Source organism: Oncorhynchus keta, chromosome 29, assembly GCF_023373465.1.
Source record: "Oncorhynchus keta strain PuntledgeMale-10-30-2019 chromosome 29, Oket_V2, whole genome shotgun sequence".
Taxonomy (NCBI): domain Eukaryota; kingdom Metazoa; phylum Chordata; class Actinopteri; order Salmoniformes; family Salmonidae; genus Oncorhynchus; species Oncorhynchus keta.
This window is the reverse complement of record NC_068449.1, coordinates 14,661,561-14,682,138: the sequence shown is the minus strand read 5'-3', so window position 1 is coordinate 14,682,138 and position 20,578 is coordinate 14,661,561. Positions and strand designations below refer to the sequence as shown.

General features: G+C 44.7%; 1 protein-coding gene across 17 annotated transcripts in view; it reads right to left on the bottom strand.

Annotated features, from left to right (window-relative positions):
* Positions 1-20,578, bottom strand: part of LOC118372819 (frizzled-3-like) — a 99,667-nt gene that overhangs the window by 48,985 nt on the left and 30,104 nt on the right. For 4 of the 17 annotated variants that reach the window (XM_052486074.1, XM_052486070.1, XM_052486067.1 and 1 more), the window contains exon 3: positions 19,391-19,446. The exons of the other annotated variants lie outside the window; for them this stretch is intronic. In XM_052486074.1, coding sequence (XP_052342034.1) covers positions 19,391-19,408 — 18 coding nt within the window. In that variant the 5' untranslated portion in view covers positions 19,409-19,446. The remainder of the gene's footprint in view (positions 1-19,390; positions 19,447-20,578) is intronic. 17 annotated transcript variants of the gene reach the window in all.

Sequence of the window (20,578 nt, the reverse complement as noted above, 5' to 3'; positions counted from 1 at the left end):
TCTGAATACCAACCAAGCCTATCACTAAGGACCTATCATGACCCTCAGATCCTCAAAAAGTTTTACAGCTGCACCATAGAGAGCATCTGGACTGGCCACATCACCGCTTGGTAGGGCAACTGCTTGGCATCCAACTGTAAGGCGCTACAGAGGGTAGTGTGTACGGCCCAGTCCATCACTGGGGCTGATCTCCCTGCCATCCAGGACCTCTATACCAGGCGGTATCAGAGGAAGGCCCTAAATATTGTCAAAGACTCCAGCCACCCTAGTCATAGACTGTTCTCTCTGCAACCGCATGGCAAGCGGTACCGGAGCGCAGAGTCTGGAACCAACAGCACCCTGAACACCTTCTACCCCCAAGCCATAAGACCTGTAAATAGTTATCCAAATATACTGAACACAAATATAACCGCAACATGCAACAATTTCTAAGATTATACTGAGTTACAGTTCATATAAGGAAATCAGTCAATTGAAATAAATGATTTAGGCCCTAATCTATGGATTTCACGACTGGGTAGGGGTGCAGCCATGGGTGGACCTGGGAGGGCATAGGCCCCCCGACAAACGATCCCGCAGGTAAAGAAAATGGATGTGGAAGCCCTGGCCTGGCGTGGTTACATGTGGTCTATAGTTGTGAGGTCGGTTGGACGAACTGCCAAAGTTTCTAAAACGACGTTGGAAGAGGCTTATGGTAGAGAAATGAACATTCAATACTCTGGACACAGCTCCGGTGGACATTCCTGCAGTCAGCATGTCAATTACATGCTCCTTCAAAACTTGAGACATCTGTGGCATTGTGTTTTGTGCAAAACTGCACATTTTAGAGTGTCCTTTTATTGTTGCCTAAAGGAAGACGGTTATTCAGGCGAGTGAGCGATGAGCAGCGCTCAGACATTATTTGACGGTAATGAATCAAGACAAATGCAGAGGAATAAAAAGCTGCACTTAGAGCACGGCCAACCCACTCTGTGTGTGTGTGTGTGTGTGTGTGTGTGTGTGTGTGTGTGTGTGTGTGTGTGTGTGTGTGTGTGTGTGTGTGTGTGTGTGTGTGTGTGTGTGTGTGTGTGTGTGTGTGTGTGTGTGTGTGGCCTGCCTTGTTAGGAATCTGTTTTGATCATTCTCGATTGATGCTTTCCAGATCTGTGCACAAGAAAATAAGTTCTACCCGCAAATGGGTGCAGCAACGCATAAGATCTCATGTTTTTTAAGACAGTAACAGCACACCCCCACACACCATCACAACACCCTCAAATGACTGAGCACACACACACAGTCAATATTAGGCCAACAGCATACCACCCTGCATCCCACTGCTGGCTTGCTTCTGAAGCTAAGCAGGGTTTGTCCTGGATGGGAGACCAGATGCTGCTGGAAGTGTGTTGGAGGGCAAGTGGGCGGTATTCTTTGCTATGGTCTAAAAAAATTCTCCAGGTCAGTGTTTTGGGACGTTAAACCTCTACCCACCATTGCAACCTGTACGCTCTCGTTGGCTGGCCCTCGCTTCATACTCGTCGCCAAACCCACTGGCTCCATGTCATCTACAAGACCCTTCTAGGTAAAGTCCCCCCTTATTTCAGCTCACTGGTCACCATAGCATCACCCACCTGTAGCACGTGCTCCAGCAGTTATATCTCTCTGGTCACCCCCAAAACCAATTCTTTCTTTGGCCGCCTCTCCTTCCAGTTCTCTGCTGCCAATGACTGGAATGAACTACAAAAAATCTCTGAAACTGGAAACACCTATCTCCATCACTAGCTTTAACCACCAGCTGTCAGCTTGGGTTTACGGGCCAAAGCTCACAGGTGAACATGTTGGCACCACAAATGGACACCTCTAGATAGTGCGTGTATGTGTGTGTGTGAGTAGCAAGAGCATGAGTGTGTGTATGACAATTTCTGTCTCAGTGTTCATCTGGTCCTGTCCTGCTCTTACCTATCAGAATGGCTGAATGGGAACACCTCACTTTAAAACTACCAATCAGAGGCCTTCTTTTGATATCCCCCACAATGCACGCACACTCCCTCTACATTCCTATTGAGTGCCATGTCCTTACAGAAACATGGGGAAACCCTTAACACAGCTCGTTTCTGCATGACTGTTACAGGCCAGCCGAATGGAGTGTTCTTTCATACCATTTCCTGCTGTGTGACTCTCTCCACCACTGTGTGTGTGTACTGTGCTGGTCTCTCTCTCTACCACTGTGTGTGTGTACTGTGCTGGTCTCTCTCTCTACCACTGTGTGTGTGTACTGTGCTGGTCTCTCTCTCTACCACTGTGTGTGTACTGTGCTGGTCTCTCTACCACTGTGTGCGTGTACTGTGCTGGTCTCTCTCTCTACCACTGTGTGTGTGTACTGTGCTGGTCTCTCTCTCTACCACTGTGTGTGTGTACTGTGCTGGTCTCTCTCTCTACCACTGTGTGTGTGTACTGTGCTGGTCTCTCTACCACTGTGTGTGTGTACTGTGCTGGTCTCTCTCTCTACCACTATGTGTGTGTACTGTGCTGGTCTCTCTCTCTACCACTGTGTGTGTGTACTGTGCTGGTCTCTCTACCACTGTGTGTGTGTACTGTGCTGGTCTCTCTACCACTGTGTGTGTGTACTGTGCTGGTCTCTCTCTCTACCACTGTGTGTGTGTACTGTGCTGGTCTCTCTACCACTGTGTGTGTGTAGAATGCTGGTCTATCTCTCTACCACTGTGTGTGTGTACTGTGCTGGTCTCTCTCTCTACCACTGTGTGTGTGTACTGTGCTGGTCTCTCTCTCTACCACTGTGTGTGTGTACTGTGCTGGTCTCTCTCTCTACCACTGTGTGTGTGTACTGCGCTGGTCTCTCTACCACTGTGTGTGGGTACTGTGCTGGTCTCTCTACCACTGTGTGTGTACTGTGCTGGTCTCTCTACCACTGTGTGTGTGTACTGTGCTGGTCTCTCTCTACCACTGTGTGTGTGTACTGCGCTGGTCTCTCTACCACTGTGTGTGTGTACTGAGAATATCGACATTAAGTGGTTTGATTGTGGTGTCAAAGGAAGGGGTGGGAATGGTGATCAAATCTGTATTCATGACGACCTGGTTTTATTTGGGAGCAAATGTTTTGTTCTGCTGTCGCTGGTCAAAAACAGGACAAAAGCCTTCGCCCATAAAACAAGCCTTGGGGTGATTGCACAACCCTTTGGCTTAAGGATGGGGAGGAGGGCAGGGGTGGTCATCCCCATGGCTCAGTTTTTCAAAAGTTATTTATCTGGATTTCACCTATCGGATAGGATTTCATGCATAAAAATAGAATGAATAGAACAGACAAATCATTGAATGGAATTGGGGACTCCCAATCTATGCATTTTAGTTCTATGTATTTAATCCTATCCGATAGGCAAAATCCAGATAGATAACTTTTGAAAAACAGGTCTCAGGAGAATAGCGATACGATGTGCATGCTTTAGTTCCAGCCCAGCTCTAAATGGAGGATTATGGTGAGTTGAGTATTCTGAACACCTTTAATTAATGGAAGAGTTTTGTATCATACTGTGTGCTACATAGACATGATGTTTCCAGAAGACACAAGTTCATGTTAGATTCTCCATAGGAGAGGAGTGTGTGCTGGCAGCAGCGTTGGGGGTGTTTATGGGGTGCTGAGCAGAAGGCTGTGTGGGTTGTGTGTGTAGGAGAAACAGGGAGGGTATTTTGGTAGACCCCGTCTGTTCCTCCTCTACTTCTATAGCCGGATTAAGTTTCCCTCCTTTCCTCTCTCTCTCCGGTAGAAGCCACGGTTTGTATAAAGAAAGACTGAATGGAAGTTACCTTAGTGAGCCCCACGAGAGAGAGAAGTACATTTAATTGAATTGAAAGAGAGAGAGAGGCAGGCACCGGAGAGGGGTAGTTGTCTGGCGCAGATACCTAGCAGACTCTGCATGTCCTGGGCTGTCAACTGGGAGTTTGAGGGGGACAGTGATGGATGGGTCTGGAGGATAGTTCCAGACAGGGAAATAAATCTCAGCCCTGTGGTTACCAAACACACACACACACAGCTTTATTTTCGTGAAATTTCAGGACTTTTGGGGGAGTCAAATGTTTTGACCATTTTGACACTACTCCTTAACCTAACCTTAACCCTAACCCAAAACCCTAACCCAAAAACCCTAAAATAGAATTCTAACAAATTCAGGACATGAAAAGATTCCTGACTTTTCCAAAAATGTCTCGTTTTCCTTACTTGTCAGGACAGTCAGTGAATTGTTGGGGTCCTAATAAGGTAGCAAAAACACACACACACACACACACACACACACACACACACACACACACACACACACACACACACACACACACACACACACACACACACACACACACACACACACACACACACAAGCTCACTTCCTAAAGCTGTCATTAGTAGTGGAGATTACTATGGCCCAGTTGTCAAGTCAGCTGACTGGTCTCTATAATATGGCCCAGTGGTCAGGTCAGGTGACTGGTCTCTGTAATATGGCCCAGTGGTCAGGTCAGGTGACTGGTCTCTGTAATATGGCCCAGTGGTCAGGTCAGGTGACTGGTCTTACTGTGCCCTAATGCCACTCTGGTGATGGTGACACTTGACACCTCACATACTACTAAACTAGCTGAGCACTAACATGCAGACTGCCATCATTTGGTGCTGGGGCTTACACACACACACTACATAAATGTAAATATGCTTACACACACACATGCAAATTGGCGCCACACACTCACACTCTCCACATCCGATGCTGCTACTCTATTTATTATCTCTCCTGATTGCCGAGTCACTTTTATCCCTCCCTACATGTACATGCCTCAACAAGCTCAACTACCTCGTACCCCTGCACATTGACTTGGTACCGGTAGTACTCCTTGTATATTGTTATTTTATTGTCTTACTATTTCCTTTTTTAGAATTGGCTCATTTTGTATTACTTTTTATCTCTGCTTTGTTGGGAAAGGGCTCGTAAGTAAGCATTTCACATTCAAGTTTAAACCTGTTGTATTCAGCACATTTGACAAATACCATTTTATTTTATTTGACACACGCCCGTAAAACCAAAGAAGAGGTGAAGCCAATCAGGGAAGGAGAAAATCATTGGCATAATTAGAAACCACCTTGTTTTTGTAGTGTGTTGCTTTTGGCTCAACTGTGTTTGTAGTCTATTCTTGTTGCCACCGGGGTCAGAGCACTTAGGGACAGCATCTTAAGACCAGTTCATCTTTTAAAAGTAATGCTGACTCATCTCTTCTCTTACTCTATTCAACACCGTCAGCCCTCTCTCCATCCCCCATTCATTACCGCCCTTCTGTCTCTCTTTATCGCATAACATCCTTGTATTTCTCTCCATCCCCCATTCATTACCGCCCTTCTGTCTCTCTTTATCGCATAACATCCTTGTATTTCTCTCCATCCCCCATTCATTACCGCCCTTCTGTCTCTCTTTATCGCATAACATCCTTGTATTTCTCTCCATCCCCCATTCATTACCGCCCTTCTGTCTCTCTTTATCGCATAACATCCTTGTATTTCTCTCCATCCCCCATTCTTTACCGCCCTTCTGTCTCTCTTTATCGCATAACATCCTTGTATTTCTCTCCATCCCCCATTCATTACCGCCCTTCTGTCTCTCTTTATCGCATAACATCCTTGTATTTCTCTCCATCCCCCATTCTTTACCGCCCTTCTGTCTCTCTTTATCGCATAACATCCTTGTATTTCTCTCCATCCCCATTCATTACCGCCCTTCTGTCTCTCTTTATCGCATAACATCCTTGTATTTCTCTCCATCCCCCATTCTTTACCGCCCTTCTGTCTCTCTTTATCGCATAACATCCTTGTATTTCTCTCCATCCCCCATTCATTACCGCCCTTCTGTCTCTCTTTATCGCATAACATCCTTGTATTTCTCTCCATCCCCCATTCTTTACCGCCCTTCTGTCTCTCTTTATCGCATAACATCCTTGTATTTCTCTCCATCCCCCATTCATTACCGCCCTTCTGTCTCTCTTTATCGCATAACATCCTTGTATTTCTCTCCATCCCCCATTCTTTACCGCCCTTCTGTCTCTCTTTATCGCATAACATCCTTGTATTTCTCTCCATCCCCCATTCATTACCGCCCTTCTGTCTCTCTTTATCGCATAACATCCTTGTATTTCTCTCCATCCCCCATTCTTTACCGCCCTTCTGTCTCTCTTTATCGCATAACATCCTTGTATTTCTCTCTCCCCCATTCATTACCGCCCTTCTGTCTCTCTTTATCGCATAACATCCTTGTATTTCTCTCCATCCCCCATTCTTTACCGCCCTTCTGTCTCTCTTTATCGCATAACATCCTTGTATTTCTCTCCATCCCCCATTCATTACCGCCCTTCTGTCTCTCTTTATCGCATAACATCCTTGTATTTCTCTCCATCCCCCATTCATTACCGCCCTTCTGTCTCTCTTTATCGCATAACATCCTTGTATTTCTCTCCATCCCCCATTCTTTACCGCCCTTCTGTCTCTCTTTATCGCATAACATCCTTGTATTTCTCTCCATCCCCCATTCATTACCGCCCTTCTGTCTCTCTTTATCGCATAACATCCTTGTATTTCTCTCCATCCCCCATTCATTACCGCCCTTCTGTCTCTCTTTATCGCATAACATCCTTGTATTTCTCTCCATCCCCCATTCTTTACCGCCCTTCTGTCTCTCTTTATCGCATAACATCCTTGTATTTCTCTCCATCCCCCATTCTTTACCGCCCTTCTGTCTCTCTTTATCGCATAACATCCTTGTATTTCTCTCCATCCCCCATTCTTTACCGCCCTTCTGTCTCTCTTTATCGCATAACATCCTTGTATTTCTCTCCATCCCCCATTCATTACCGCCCTTCTGTCTCTCTTTATCGCATAACATCCTTGTATTTCTCTCCATCCCCCATTCTTTACCGCCCTTCTGTCTCTCTTTATCGCATAACATCCTTGTATTTCTCTCCATCCCCCATTCATTACCGCCCTTCTGTCTCTCTTTATCGCATAACATCCTTGTATTTCTCTCATCCCCCATTCCCCCCTTCTGTCTCTCTTTATCGCATAACATCCTTGTATTTCTCTCCATCCCCCATTCTTTACCGTCTGTCTCTTTTATCGCATAACATCCTTGTATTTCTCTCCATCCCCCATTCATTACCGCCCTTCTGTCTCTCTTTATCGCATAACATCCTTGTATTTCTCTCCATCCCCCATTCATTACCGCCCTTCTGTCTCTCTTTATCGCATAACATCCTTGTATTTCTCTCCATCCCCATTCATTACCGCCCTTCTGTCTCTCTTTATCGCATAACATCCTTGTATTTCTCTCCATCCCCCATTCATTACCGCCCTTCTGTCTCTCTTTATCGCCATCCTTGTATTTCTCTCCATCCCCCATTCATTACCGCCCTTCTGTCTCTCTTTATCGCATAACATCCTTGTATTTCTCTCCATCCCCCATTCATTACCGCCCTTCTGTCTCTCTTTATCGCATAACATCCTTGTATTTCTCTCCATCCCCCATTCTTTACCGCCCTTCTGTCTCTCTTTATCGCATAACATCCTTGTATTTCTCTCCATCCCCCATTCATTACCGCCCTTCTGTCTCTCTTTATCGCATAACATCCTTGTATTTCTCTTCATCCCCCATTCATTACCGCCCTTCTGTCTCTCTTTATCGCATAACATCCTTGTATTTCTCTCCATCCCCCATTCATTACCGCCCTTCTGTCTCTCTTTATCGCATAACATCCTTGTATTTCTCTCCATCCCCCATTCTTTACCGCCCTTCTGTCTCTCTTTATCGCATAACATCCTTGTATTTCTCTCCATCCCCCATTCATTACCGCCCTTCTGTCTCTCTTTATCGCATAACATCCTTGTATTTCTCTCCATCCCCCATTCTTTACCGCCCTTCTGTCTCTCTTTATCGCATAACATCCTTGTATTTCTCTCCATCCCCCATTCATTACCGCCCTTCTGTCTCTCTTTATCGCATAACATCCTTATATTTCTCTCCATCCCCCATTCTTTACCGCCCTTCTGTCTCTCTTTATCACATAACATCCTTGTATTTCTCTCCATCCCCCATTCATTACCGCCCTTCTGTCTCTCTTTATCGCATAACATCCTTGTATTTCTCTTCATCCCCCATTCATTACCGCCCTTCTGTCTCTCTTTATCGCATAACATCCTTGTATTTCTCTCCATCCCCCATTCTTTACCGCCCTTCTGTCTCTCTTTATCGCATAACATCCTTGTATTTCTCTCCATCCCCCATTCATTACCGCCCTTCTGTCTCTCTTTTTCGCATAACATCCTTGTATTTCTCTCCATCCCCCATTCATTACCGCCCTTCTGTCTCTCTTTATCGCATAACATCCTTGTATTTCTCTCCATCCCCCATTCATTACCGCCCTTCTGTCTCTCTTTATCGCATAACATCCTTGTATTTCTCTCCATCCCCCATTCATTACCGCCCTTCTGTCTCTCTTTATCGCATAACATCCTTGTATTTCTCTCCATCCCCCATTCATTACCGCCCTTCTGTCTCTCTTTATCGCATAACATCCTTGTATTTCTCTCCATCCCCATTCATTACCGCCCTTCTGTCTCTCTTTATCGCATAACATTCTTGTATTTCTCTCCATCCCCCATTCTTTACCGCCCTTCTGTCTCTATTTATCGCATAACATCCTTATATTTCTCTCCATCCCCCATTCTTTACCGCCCTTCTGTCTCTCTTTATCGCATAACATCCTTGTATTTCTCTCCATCCCCCATTCTTTACCGCCCTTCTGTCTCTCTTTATCGCATAACATCCTTGTATTTCTCTCCATCCCCCATTCTTTACCGCCCTTCTGTCTCTCTTTATCGCATAACATCCTTATATTTCTCTCCATCCCCCATTCTTTACCGCCCTTCTGTCTCTCTTTATCACATAACATCCTTGTATTTCTCTCCATCCCCCATTCTTTACCGCCCTTCTGTCTCTCTTTATCGCATAACATCCTTGTATTTCTCTCCATCCCCCATTCTTTACCGCCCTTCTGTCTCTCTTTATCGCATAACATCCTTGTATTTCTCTCCATCCCCCATTCATTACCGCCCTTCTGTCTCTCTTTATCGCATAACATCCTTATATTTCTCTCCATCCCCCATTCATTACCGCCCTTCTGTCTCTCTTTATCGCATAACATCCTTGTATTTCTCTCCATCCCCCATTCTTTACCGCCCTTCTGTCTCTCTTTATCGCATAACATCCTTGTATTTCTCTCCATCCCCCATTCATTACCGCCCTTCTGTCTCTCTTTATCGCATAACATCCTTGTATTTCTCTCCATCCCCCATTCATTACCGCCCTTCTGTCTCTCTTTATCGCATAACATCCTTGTATTTCTCTCCATCCCCCATTCATTACCGCCCTTCTGTCTCTCTTTATCGCAAAACATCCTTGTATTTCTCTCCATCCCCCATTCATTACCACCCTTCTGTCTCTCTTTATCGCATAACATCCTTGTATTTCTCTCCATCCCCCATTCATTACCGCCCTTCTGTCTCTCTTTATCGCATAACATCCTTGTATTTCTCTCCATCCCCCATTCATTACCGCCCTTCTGTCTCTCTTTATCGCATAACATCCTTGTATTTCTCTCCATCCCCCATTCATTACCGCCCTTCTGTCTCTCTTTATCGCAAAACATCCTTGTATTTCTCTCCATCCCCCATTCTTTACCGCCCTTCTGTCTCTCTTTATCGCATAACATCCTTGTATTTCTCTCCATCCCCATTCATTACCGCCCTTCTGTCTCTTTTATCGCATAACATCCTTGTATTTCTCTTCATCCCCCATTCATTACCGCCCTCTGTCTCTCTTTATCGCATAACATCCTTGTATTTCTCTCCATCCCCCATTCTTTACCGCCCTTCTGTCTCTCTTTATCGCATAACCCTCCATCCCCCATTCATTACCGCCCTTCTGTCTCTCTTTATCGCATAACATCCTTGTATTTCTCTCCATCCCCCATTCATTACCGCCCTTCTGTCTCTCTTTATCCCATCCTTGTATTTCTCTCCATCCCCCATTCATTACCGCCCTTCTGTCTCTCTTTATCGCATAACATCCTTGTATTTCTCTCCATCCCCCATTCATTACCGCCCTTCTGTCTCTCTTTATCGCATAACATCCTTGTATTTCTCTCCATCCCCCATTCATTACCGCCCTTCTGTCTCTCTTTATCGCATAACATCCTTGTATTTCTCTCCATCCCCCATTCATTACCGCCCTTCTGTCTCTCTTTATCGCATAACATCCTTGTATTTCTCTCCATCCCCCATTCTTTACCGCCCTTCTGTCTCTCTTTATCGCATAACATCCTTGTATTTCTCTCCATCCCCCATTCATTACATCGCATAACCCTTGTATTTCTCTTCATCCCCATTCATTACCGCCCTTCTGTCTCTCTTTATCGCATAACATCCTTGTATTTCTCTCCATCCCCCATTCATTACCGCCCTTCTGTCTCTCTTTATCGCATAACATCCTTGTATTTCTCTCCATCCCCCATTCTTTACCGCCCTTCTGTCTCTCTTTATCGCATAACATCCTTGTATTTCTCTCCATCCCCCATTCATTACCGCCCTTCTGTCTCTTTATCGCATAACATCCTTGTATTTCTCTCCATCCCCCATTCTTTACCGCCCTTCTGTCTCTCTTTATCGCATAACATCCTTGTATTTCTCTCCATCCCCCATTCATTACCGCCCTTCTGTCTCTCTTTATCGCATAACATCCTTATATTTCTCTCCATCCCCCATTCTTTACCGCCCTTCTGTCTTCTTTATCACATAACATCCTTGTATTTCTCTCCATCCCCATTCATTACCGCCCTTCTGTCTCTCTTTATCGCATAACATCCTTGTATTTCTCTTCATCCCCATTCATTACCGCCCTTCTGTCTCTCTTTATCGCATAACATCCTTGTATTTCTCTCCATCCCCCATTCTTTACCGCCCTTCTGTCTCTCTTTATCGCATAACATCCTTGTATTTCTCTCCATCCCCCATTCATTACCGCCCTTCTGTCTCTCTTTTCGCATAACATCCTTGTATTTCTCTCCATCCCCCATTCATTACCGCCCTTCTGTCTCTCTTTATCGCATAACATCCTTGTATTTCTCTCCATCCCCCATTCATTACCGCCCTTCTGTCTCTCTTTATCGCATAACATCCTTGTATTTCTCTCCATCCCCCATTCATTACCGCCCTTCTGTCTCTCTTTATCGCATAACATCCTTGTATTTCTCTCCATCCCCCATTCATTACCGCCCTTCTGTCTCTCTTTATCGCATAACATTCTTGTATTTCATCCCCCATTCTTTACCGCCCTTCTGTCTCTATTTATCGCATAACATCCTTATATTTCTCTCCATCCCCCATTCTTTACCGCCCTTCTGTCTCTCTTTATCGCATAACATCCTTGTATTTCTCTCCATCCCCCATTCTTTACCGCCCTTCTGTCTCTCTTTATCGCATAACATCCTTGTATTTCTCTCCATCCCCCATTCTTTACCGCCCTTCTGTCTCTCTTTATCGCATAACATCCTTATATTTCTCTCCATCCCCCATTCTTTACCGCCCTTCTGTCTCTCTTTATCACATAACATCCTTGTATTTCTCTCCATCCCCCATTCTTTACCGCCCTTCTGTCTCTCTTTATCGCATAACATCCTTGTATTTCTCTCCATCCCCCATTCTTTACCGCCCTTCTGTCTCTCTTTATCGCATAACATCCTTGTATTTCTCTCCATCCCCCATTCATTACCGCCCTTCTGTCTCTCTTTATCGCATAACATCCTTATATTTCTCTCCATCCCCCATTCATTACATATCGCATAACATCCTTGTATTTCTCTGCCCATTCTTTACCGCCCTTCTGTCTCTCTTTACATAACATCCTTGTATTTCTCTCCATCCCCCATTCACCGGACATAACATCCTTGTATTTCTCTCCATCCCCCATTCATTACCGCCCTTCTGTCTCTCTTTATCGCATAACATCCTTGTATTTCTCTCCATCCCCCATTCATTATCTGTCTCTCTTTATCGCAAAACATCCTTGTATTTCTCTCCATCCCCCATTCATTACCACCCTTCTGTCTCTCTTTATCGCATAACATCCTTGTATTTCTCTCCATCCCCCATTCATTACCGCCCTTCTGTCTCTCTTTATCGCATAACATCCTTGTATTTCTCTCCATCCATTACAGTCTCTCTTTATCGCACATCCTTTTATTTCATCCCCCATTCATTACCGCCCTTCTGTCTCTCTTTATCGCATAACATCCTTGTATTTCATCCCCCAATTAAGGCCCTTCTGTCTCTCTTTTCGCAAAACATCCTTGTATTTCTCTCCATCCCCCATTCTTTACCGCCCTTCTGTCTCTCTTTATCTAACATTCTTGTATTTCTCTCATCCCCATTCTTTACCGCCCTTCTGTCTCTCTTTATCGCATAACATCCTTTTATTTCTCTCCATCCCCCATTCATTACCGCTTCTGTCTCTCTTTATCGCATAACATCCTTGTATTTCTCTCCATCCCCCATTCATTACTTCTGTCTCTAAAACATCCTTGTATTTCTCATCCCCATTCTTTACCGCCCTTCTGTCTCTCTTTATCGATAACATTCTTGTATTTCTCTCCATCCCCCATTCTTTACCGCCCTTCTGTCTCTATTTATCGCATAACATCCTTATATTTCTCTCCATCCCCCATTCTTTACATAACAAGGTCTCTGCTAACATCCTTGTATTTCTTCCCCCATTCTTTACCGCCCTTCTGTCTCTCTTTATCGCATAACATCCTTGTATTTCTCTCCATCCCCATTCATTACCGCCCTTCTGTCTCTCTTTATCATAACATCCTTATATTTCTCTCCATCCCCCATTCATTACCGCCCTTCTGTCTCTCTTTATCGCATAACATCCTTATATTTCTCTCCATCCCCCATTCATTACCGCCCTTCTGTCTCTCTTTATCGCATAACATCCTTGTATTTCTCTCCATCCCCATTCATTACCGCCCTTCTGTCTCTCTTTATCGCATAACATCCTTGTATTTCTCTCCATCCCCCATTCATTACCACCCTTCTGTCTCTCTTTATCGCATAACATCCTTGTATTCCTCTTCATCCCCCATTCTTTACCGCCCTTCTGTCTCTCTTTATCGCATAACATCCTTGTATTTCTCTCCATCACCCATAAAGCTGTATCACTCTGTCATTCATAATATCCTTCCTCTATTAGCCACATCCTTGTATTTCTCTTCATCACCCATAAAGCTGTATCACTCTGTCATTCATAATATCCTTCCTCTATTAGCCACATCCTTGTATTTCTCTTCATCACCCATAAAGCTATATCACTCTGTCATTCATAATATCCTTCCTCTATTAGCCACATCCTTGTATTTCTCTTCATCACCCATAAAGCTGTGTCACTCTGTCATTCATAACTGTTCTACACAGGAGCACGAGTACAGGACATAACAAGGCTGCTTCGTACTGTTCTACACAGGAGCACGAGTACAGGACATAACAAGGATGCTTCGTACTGTTCTACACAGGAGCACGAGTACAGGACATAACAAGGATGCTTCGTACTGTTCTACACAGGAGCACGAGTACAGGACATAACAAGGCTGCTTCTGACTGTTCTACACAGGAGCACGAGTACAGGACATAACAAGGATGCTTCGTACTGTTCTACACAGGAGCACGAGTACAGGACATAACAAGGATGCTTCGTACTGTTCTACACAGGAGCACGAGTACAGGACATAACAAGGCTGCTTCAGACTGTTCTACACAGGAGCACGAGTACAGGACATAACAAGGATGCTTCGTACTGTTCTGCCACAGGAGCACGAGTACAGGACATAACAAGGATGCTTCGTACTGTTCTACACATAACAAGTACTCGTGCTCCTGTGGTAGAACAGTCTGAAGCAGCCTTGTTATGTCCTGTATGTCCTGTACTCGTGCTCCTGTGGTAGAACAGTCAGAAGCAGCCTTGTTATGTCCCGTACAGCCTTGTTATGTCCTGTACTCGTGCTCCTGTGGTAGAACAGTCTGAAGCAGCCTTGTTATGTCCTGTTCTCGTGCTCATGTGTTAGAATAGTCCGAAGCATCCTTGTTATGTCCCGTACTCGTGCTCCTGTGGTAGAACAGTCAGAAGCAGCCTTGTTATGTGCTGTAGAGCCTTGTTATGTCCTGTACTCGTGCTCTTGTGTAGAACAGTCTGAAGCAGCCTTGTTATGTCCTGTACTCGTGCTCCTGTGTAGAACAGTCTGAAGCAGCCTTGTTATGTCCCGTACAGCCCTGTTATGTCCTGTACTCATGCTCCTGTGTCGAACAGTACGAAGCATCCTTGTTATGTCCTGTAACCAGTGCCTGTAATCTGGATCAAGTTGACAATCAACCTACCAGGGTAGTTACAAACAGCACAGTAATTTGCTTTGGTAGCAACAAATACAAATACACAAATTCTGATGCTCCAGATACTCAACTAGTCTAAAGAAGGCCACTTTTATTGCTTCTTTAATCAGCACCACAGTTTTAAGCTGTGCTAACATATTGCAAAAGGGTTTTCTAATGATTAATTAGCCTTTTAAAATTATAAACTTCGCTAACACAACATGCCATTGGAACACAGGAGTGATGATTGCTGATAATGGGCCTCTGTACACCTTTGTAGATATTCCATAAAAAAATCAGCTACAATAGTTATTTACAACATTAACAATGTCTACACTGTACTTCTGATCAATGTTATTTTAATGGACAAAAAACGTGCTTTTCTTTCAAAAACAAGGACATTTCTAAGTGACCCCAAACTTTTGAAAGGTAGTGTGTATATAACAAATATTTTGGGGGGACTCGGCTGTTTTGCATGTTATTTTGGCATTAATACATGTTACATATCAGTTTGCAAACAATGTAAAAAAATATATATATCTAATGTGTCAGTATCACCTATGTTTTTATTTTTATTAGCTATGTTGTTTTTAAAGGCAGTAAATGAGGCTGAATGAACTGTTTCACTGCCAGACAAGGTGTAGCGGTGGTAAGGTGTTGCTGCTGTTGGGACAGCCCTATGTAGGCCCTAACAGTGTGTGGGAACCGTTTGTCACCAGTATAGTGCAATTTATGTATTGTTTAGTGTGGTGTTGTGTAGTGGCTTTGCTGGCATGCATCCCACATTATATTGTTTTGCCCCAATGCTAAAATCGCACTGCATTTACATAAGTATTCAGACCCATTACTCAGTACTTTGTTGAAGCACCTTTGACAGCGATTACAGCCTCGAGTCTTCTTGGGTATGAAGCTACAAGCTTGGCACACCTGTATTTGGGTAATTTCTCCCATTCTTCTCTGCAGATCTTCTCAAGCTCTGTCAAGTTGGATGGGGAGCGTCGCTGTACAGCTATTTTCAGGTTTCTCCTGAGAGATGTTTGATTGGATTCAAGTCCGGGGTCTGGCTGGGCCACTCAAGGACATTGAGAGATTTGTCCCAAAGCCACTCCTGTTTAGTCTTGGCTGTGTGCTTAGGGTCGTTGTCCTGTTGGAAGGTGAACCTTCGGACCCAGTCTGATGTCCTGAGCGCTCTGGAGCAGGTTTTCATCAAGGATCTCTGTGTACTTTGCTCCGTTCACCTTTCCCTCCATCCTTACTAGACTCCAACCACCATGCTTCACCATAGGGATGGTGCCAGGTTTCCTACAGATGTGACTCTTGGCATTCAGGCCAGAGTTAAATCTTGGTTTCATCATACCAGAGAATCTTGTATCTCATTGTCTGAGAGTCCTTTAGGTGCCTTTAGGCAAACTCCAAGTGGACTGTCATGTGCATTTTACCGAGGAGTGGCTTCTGTCTGGCCACTCTACCATAAAGGCCTGATTGGTGGAGTACTGCAAAGACGGTTGTCCTTCTGGAAGGTTCTCCCATCTCCACAGAGGAACTCTGGAGCTCTGTCAGAGTGACTATTCGGTTCTTGGTCACCTCCCAGATCAAGGCCCTTCTCCTCCGATTGCTCAGTTTGGCCGGGCGGCCAGGTCTCGGAAGAGTCTTGGTGGTTCCAAACTTCTTCCATTTAAGAATTATGGGGCCACTGTGTTCTTGGGGACCTTCAAAGTTAGTTGCAGATTTTTTTTAGTACCCTTCCCCAGATGTGTGCCTCAACACAATCCTATCTTGGAATTCTATGGACAATTCCTTTGACCTCGTGGCTTGGTCTTTGCTCTGACGTGCACCGTCAACTGTGGGTCCTTATATATCCAATCATGTCTAATCAATTTAATTTACCACAAGTAGACTACCATCAAAAATAATGTTCATTATTTGTAATACATTAGCAAACATTTTTTTTTTAACTATTTTTGCTTTGTCACTATGGGGTATTCTGTATATATTGCTCAGGACATTTTAAAATATTTAATCCATTTTAGAATAAGGCTGTAACGTTCCAAAATGTGATATAAGTAAAGGGGTCTGAATACTTTTCAAATTCACTGTATATGTGCTTGAATACCAAATGTAAGCAAGGTTTGAAATGATTATGTTTTAATCAAATATTATATCTGTTTGTGCTTCTGTCGAAAAACATAATTCCACTTTCACATTATGGGCTACTACTGTATGTAGAAAAAAATCTCAATTTAACAAAATGTGGAAAAAGGTCAAGGGGTGTGAATACTTTCTGAAGGCACTGTAGGTATGCTTTTCATCACGGGACTGTTCTGCTCTTCTCTACTGCACCAAGCAGAACTTGGCTCTCTATCCCACTGAGGATATGTCATCACCATATAGGATATAGCAACTACTAGCCTACACAGTATAGATTGATGAATGGGTTTGATTTGTCTCACCGAGGTGTAGGGTAACTGGTGTTATCCCAGCCAACTGTATGTCTCTGGTGAAGGCTATGTGTGGAAATGCATTGACGTTCTGATCGTTTCTCTGTATTTTAACTAAGCTCTATAGAAATGGCAAGATAATTAAGGCTTTTAAGACTAACTACTAAAGACTTCCCTTCATTTCTCTGACAGACTTTGAATGGAGTAATCACCCAATTCAGGGTAGCAGTGTGTGTGTGTGTGTGTGTTTTTTTAAGGACACGGTGGTCAAGTGGTGTTCCCAGGGTTTAGTGTAATTGATTAGAGCAGTAGAGTATGTGGGCTGCCAGGAACCCATGCTGGGAGAGAGACAGACAGAGAAGAGAACCACCATGGCGGAGACAGACCTCCCACACACCCTGACTATCCCTCTCTTCCAGTCTGAGACACTTTCTCTTTCTTTCCCACTCACCCACTTTCCCTCACCCTCCCAGTATCAAATTGACACACCACATACTCTCTCCCTCTTCTATCCAACCTCCTTTACTTTCTCTCTCTCTCTCTCTCATGTAGTTGTCCCTTAGCGCAAGAATAACAATAAAATAACAACAACGAGGCTATATACAGGTGTATGTGTTGGGGGGGTTGCTTAGTGGGTGCAACATTGGGTGCTCTGTTGTGACTCAAGAGCTCATTTGGCCGTTCACACACTCTTTCTCTCTCTTTTAATCTCAACCCTCTCGCCACATCCCTTTCTCCCCCCTCTCCTCCCTCGAAGGCTTAATTGACTGCAGTGTCGGGTGAGAGAGAATCGTTCCACGCTGAGAATCAAACCCTCGATTGTGGAGCGTTGGGGCAGATTAGTGGCTTGTTAGCAATGGTGAATAATGTAATCTGGCACCAATAGACCTGCTGTCAATCACTCAGGATACACAGCACAGTACCAAACTGGGCTACAGGCCTCAGACAAACATACAGCATTAAACCCAGGGCCCAGCTACACCACCAACCAGGGCTACAGGCCTCAGACAAACATACAGCATTAAACCCAGGGCCCAACTACAGCTCAACAGTCAGGGCTACAGGCCTCTGACAAACATACAGCATTAAACCCAGGGCCCAGCTACACCACCAACCAGGGCTACAGGCCTCTGACAAAGTACAGCATTAAACCCAGGGCCCAGCTACAGCTCAACAGTCAGGGCTACAGGCCTCAAACAAACGTACAGCATTAAACCCAGGGCCCAGCTACACCACCAACCAGGGCTACAGGCCTCAGACAAACATACAGCATTAAACCCAGGGCCCAGCTACACCACCAACCAGGGCTACAGGCCTCAGACAAACATACAGCATTAAACCCAGGGCCCAGCTACACCACCAACCAGGGCTACAGGCCTCTGACAAAGTACAGCATTAAACCCAGGGCCCAGCTACAGCTCAACAGTCAGGGCTACAGGCCTCAAACAAACGTACAGCATTAAACCCAGGGCCCAGCTACACCACCAACCAGGGCTACAGGCCTCAGACAAACATTCAGCATTAAACCCAGGGCCCAGCTACACCACCAACCAGGGCTACAGGCCTCTGACAAAGTACAGCATTAAACCCAGGGCCCAGCTACAGCTCAACAGTCAGGGCTACAGGCCTCAGACAAACGTACAGCATTAAACCCAGGGCCCAGCTACAGCTCAACAGTCAGGGCTACAGGCCTCAGACAAACATACAGCATTAAACCCAGGGCCCAGCTACACCACCAACCAGGGCTACAGGCCTCAGACAAACGTACAGCATTAAACCCAGGGCCCAGCTACAGCTCAACAGTCAGGGCTACAGGCCTCAGACAAACATACAGCATTAAACCCAGGGCCCAGCTACAGCTCAACAGTCAGGGCTACAGGCCTCAGACAAACATACAGCATTAAACCCAGGGCCCAGCTACACCACCAATCAGGGCTACAGGCCTCAGACAAATATACAGCATTAAACCCAGGGCCCAGCTCCAGCTCAACAGTCAGGGCTACAACTCTACTCGATACATGTTTTCTGTTGCTGTAATTGGATGTGGTTCACTAAAGGCAGAGTTTACACAGCGTTCTGGTGAGACAGATGTAAGCCGCGTTCGCGTGCACACACAAAGACACTATGAATCAGAGCGGGTATAGCCAGTGTCCCGTGAGGGATATTATTACATTTCCTCTGCGGGTTCCCACATCCAGAGCCCTCCACTGATGCTGCCAGGGAGACTGGGAGAGACAACTAGAACACTCGCACATTGCAACTCCTCTTGTTGCAACAATTTTGTAAAGCTGCCTTCTGGGGCTGCAGGGTAGGGTTTAGGTTAGGCAACTTCTCTACTGGATTAAATCAAGTTCAACAACAGACGTTAGTTTAAAATCTTAACATTAATATATGTTGATACAATTCAACAACAACAAAAAATGCTCAATGATTGAAAACACAGAAAATAAATCACCACCTGGTTGGTTTTCCCCATGTGATGTTTTCGGGTGATTCAGACGGGGTCAAGATCATCTGAAAATGAGGAACAGCTGTGCTGGGAATTTCTGGGCCAGATTGGATTTTTACACTTCATTCATAATATATTTACATAACTGGTCCACTGCAGCAAAACATAAGTTATGTCATCATCATCATGCTACAACTAGATTTAGACAGAGGAGAGAAAGCGAGGTAAAAGATGAAAGTACAGCTACATGGTTTTTGGAAGCTATATACACTGAGTGTACATGTGTAGTAAGGTGATGGGTAACAAAACAGATGAGGGCATTTTTAAAGGTTGGAGATAACATTATGCCATCATAGTCATTAATGCCTTTAACTGGAGATGCAGATGACACACACAAGTCAGACCTTTCATCATCCAATCAGAAAATACTGTCTGACACGTCACCTCCAAGCCACAGGCATACGGACAGAGAAAGACATGTATTTACAAGGTTTTACCTCTAACTCTACCCCTTTACAAGGTTTTACCCCTAACTCTACCCCTTTACAAGGTTTTACCCCTAACTCTACCCGTTTAGAAGGTTTTACTCCTAACTCTACCCCTTTACAAGGTTTTACCCCCAACTCTACCCTTTTACAAGGTTTTACCCCCAACTCTACCCCTTTACAAGGTTTTACCCCCAACTCTACCCGTTTACAAGGTTTTACCCCTAACTCTACCCGTTTACAAGGTTTTACCCCTAACTCTACCCCTTTACAAGGTTTTACCCCTAACTCTACCCCTTTACAAGGTTTAACCCCTAACTCTACCCCTTTACAAGGTTTTACCCCTAACTCTACCCCTTTACAAGGTTTTACCCCTAACTCTACCCCTTTACAAGGTTTTACCCCTAACTCTACCCCTTTACAAGGTTTTACCCCCAACTCTACCCCTTTACAAGGTTTTACCCCTAACTCTACCCCTTTACAAGGTTTTACCCAAAACTCTACTACAGAAAAATATGTCAGCCTTGAAATCTGCTGAGAAATAATTACTAGTAGGCTAAAGCCTACTGACTGTAAAAACCTATCCTTGCCCATTCATTCTGAAGGACAGAACAGCCAGTAACCTGAGTCGGTTGGATTCTATGTCAGCCCAAACGCTCCAATTACAACCTCATATCAGTCTCTATTCATAAACCATTATCCCTTTGGAGCA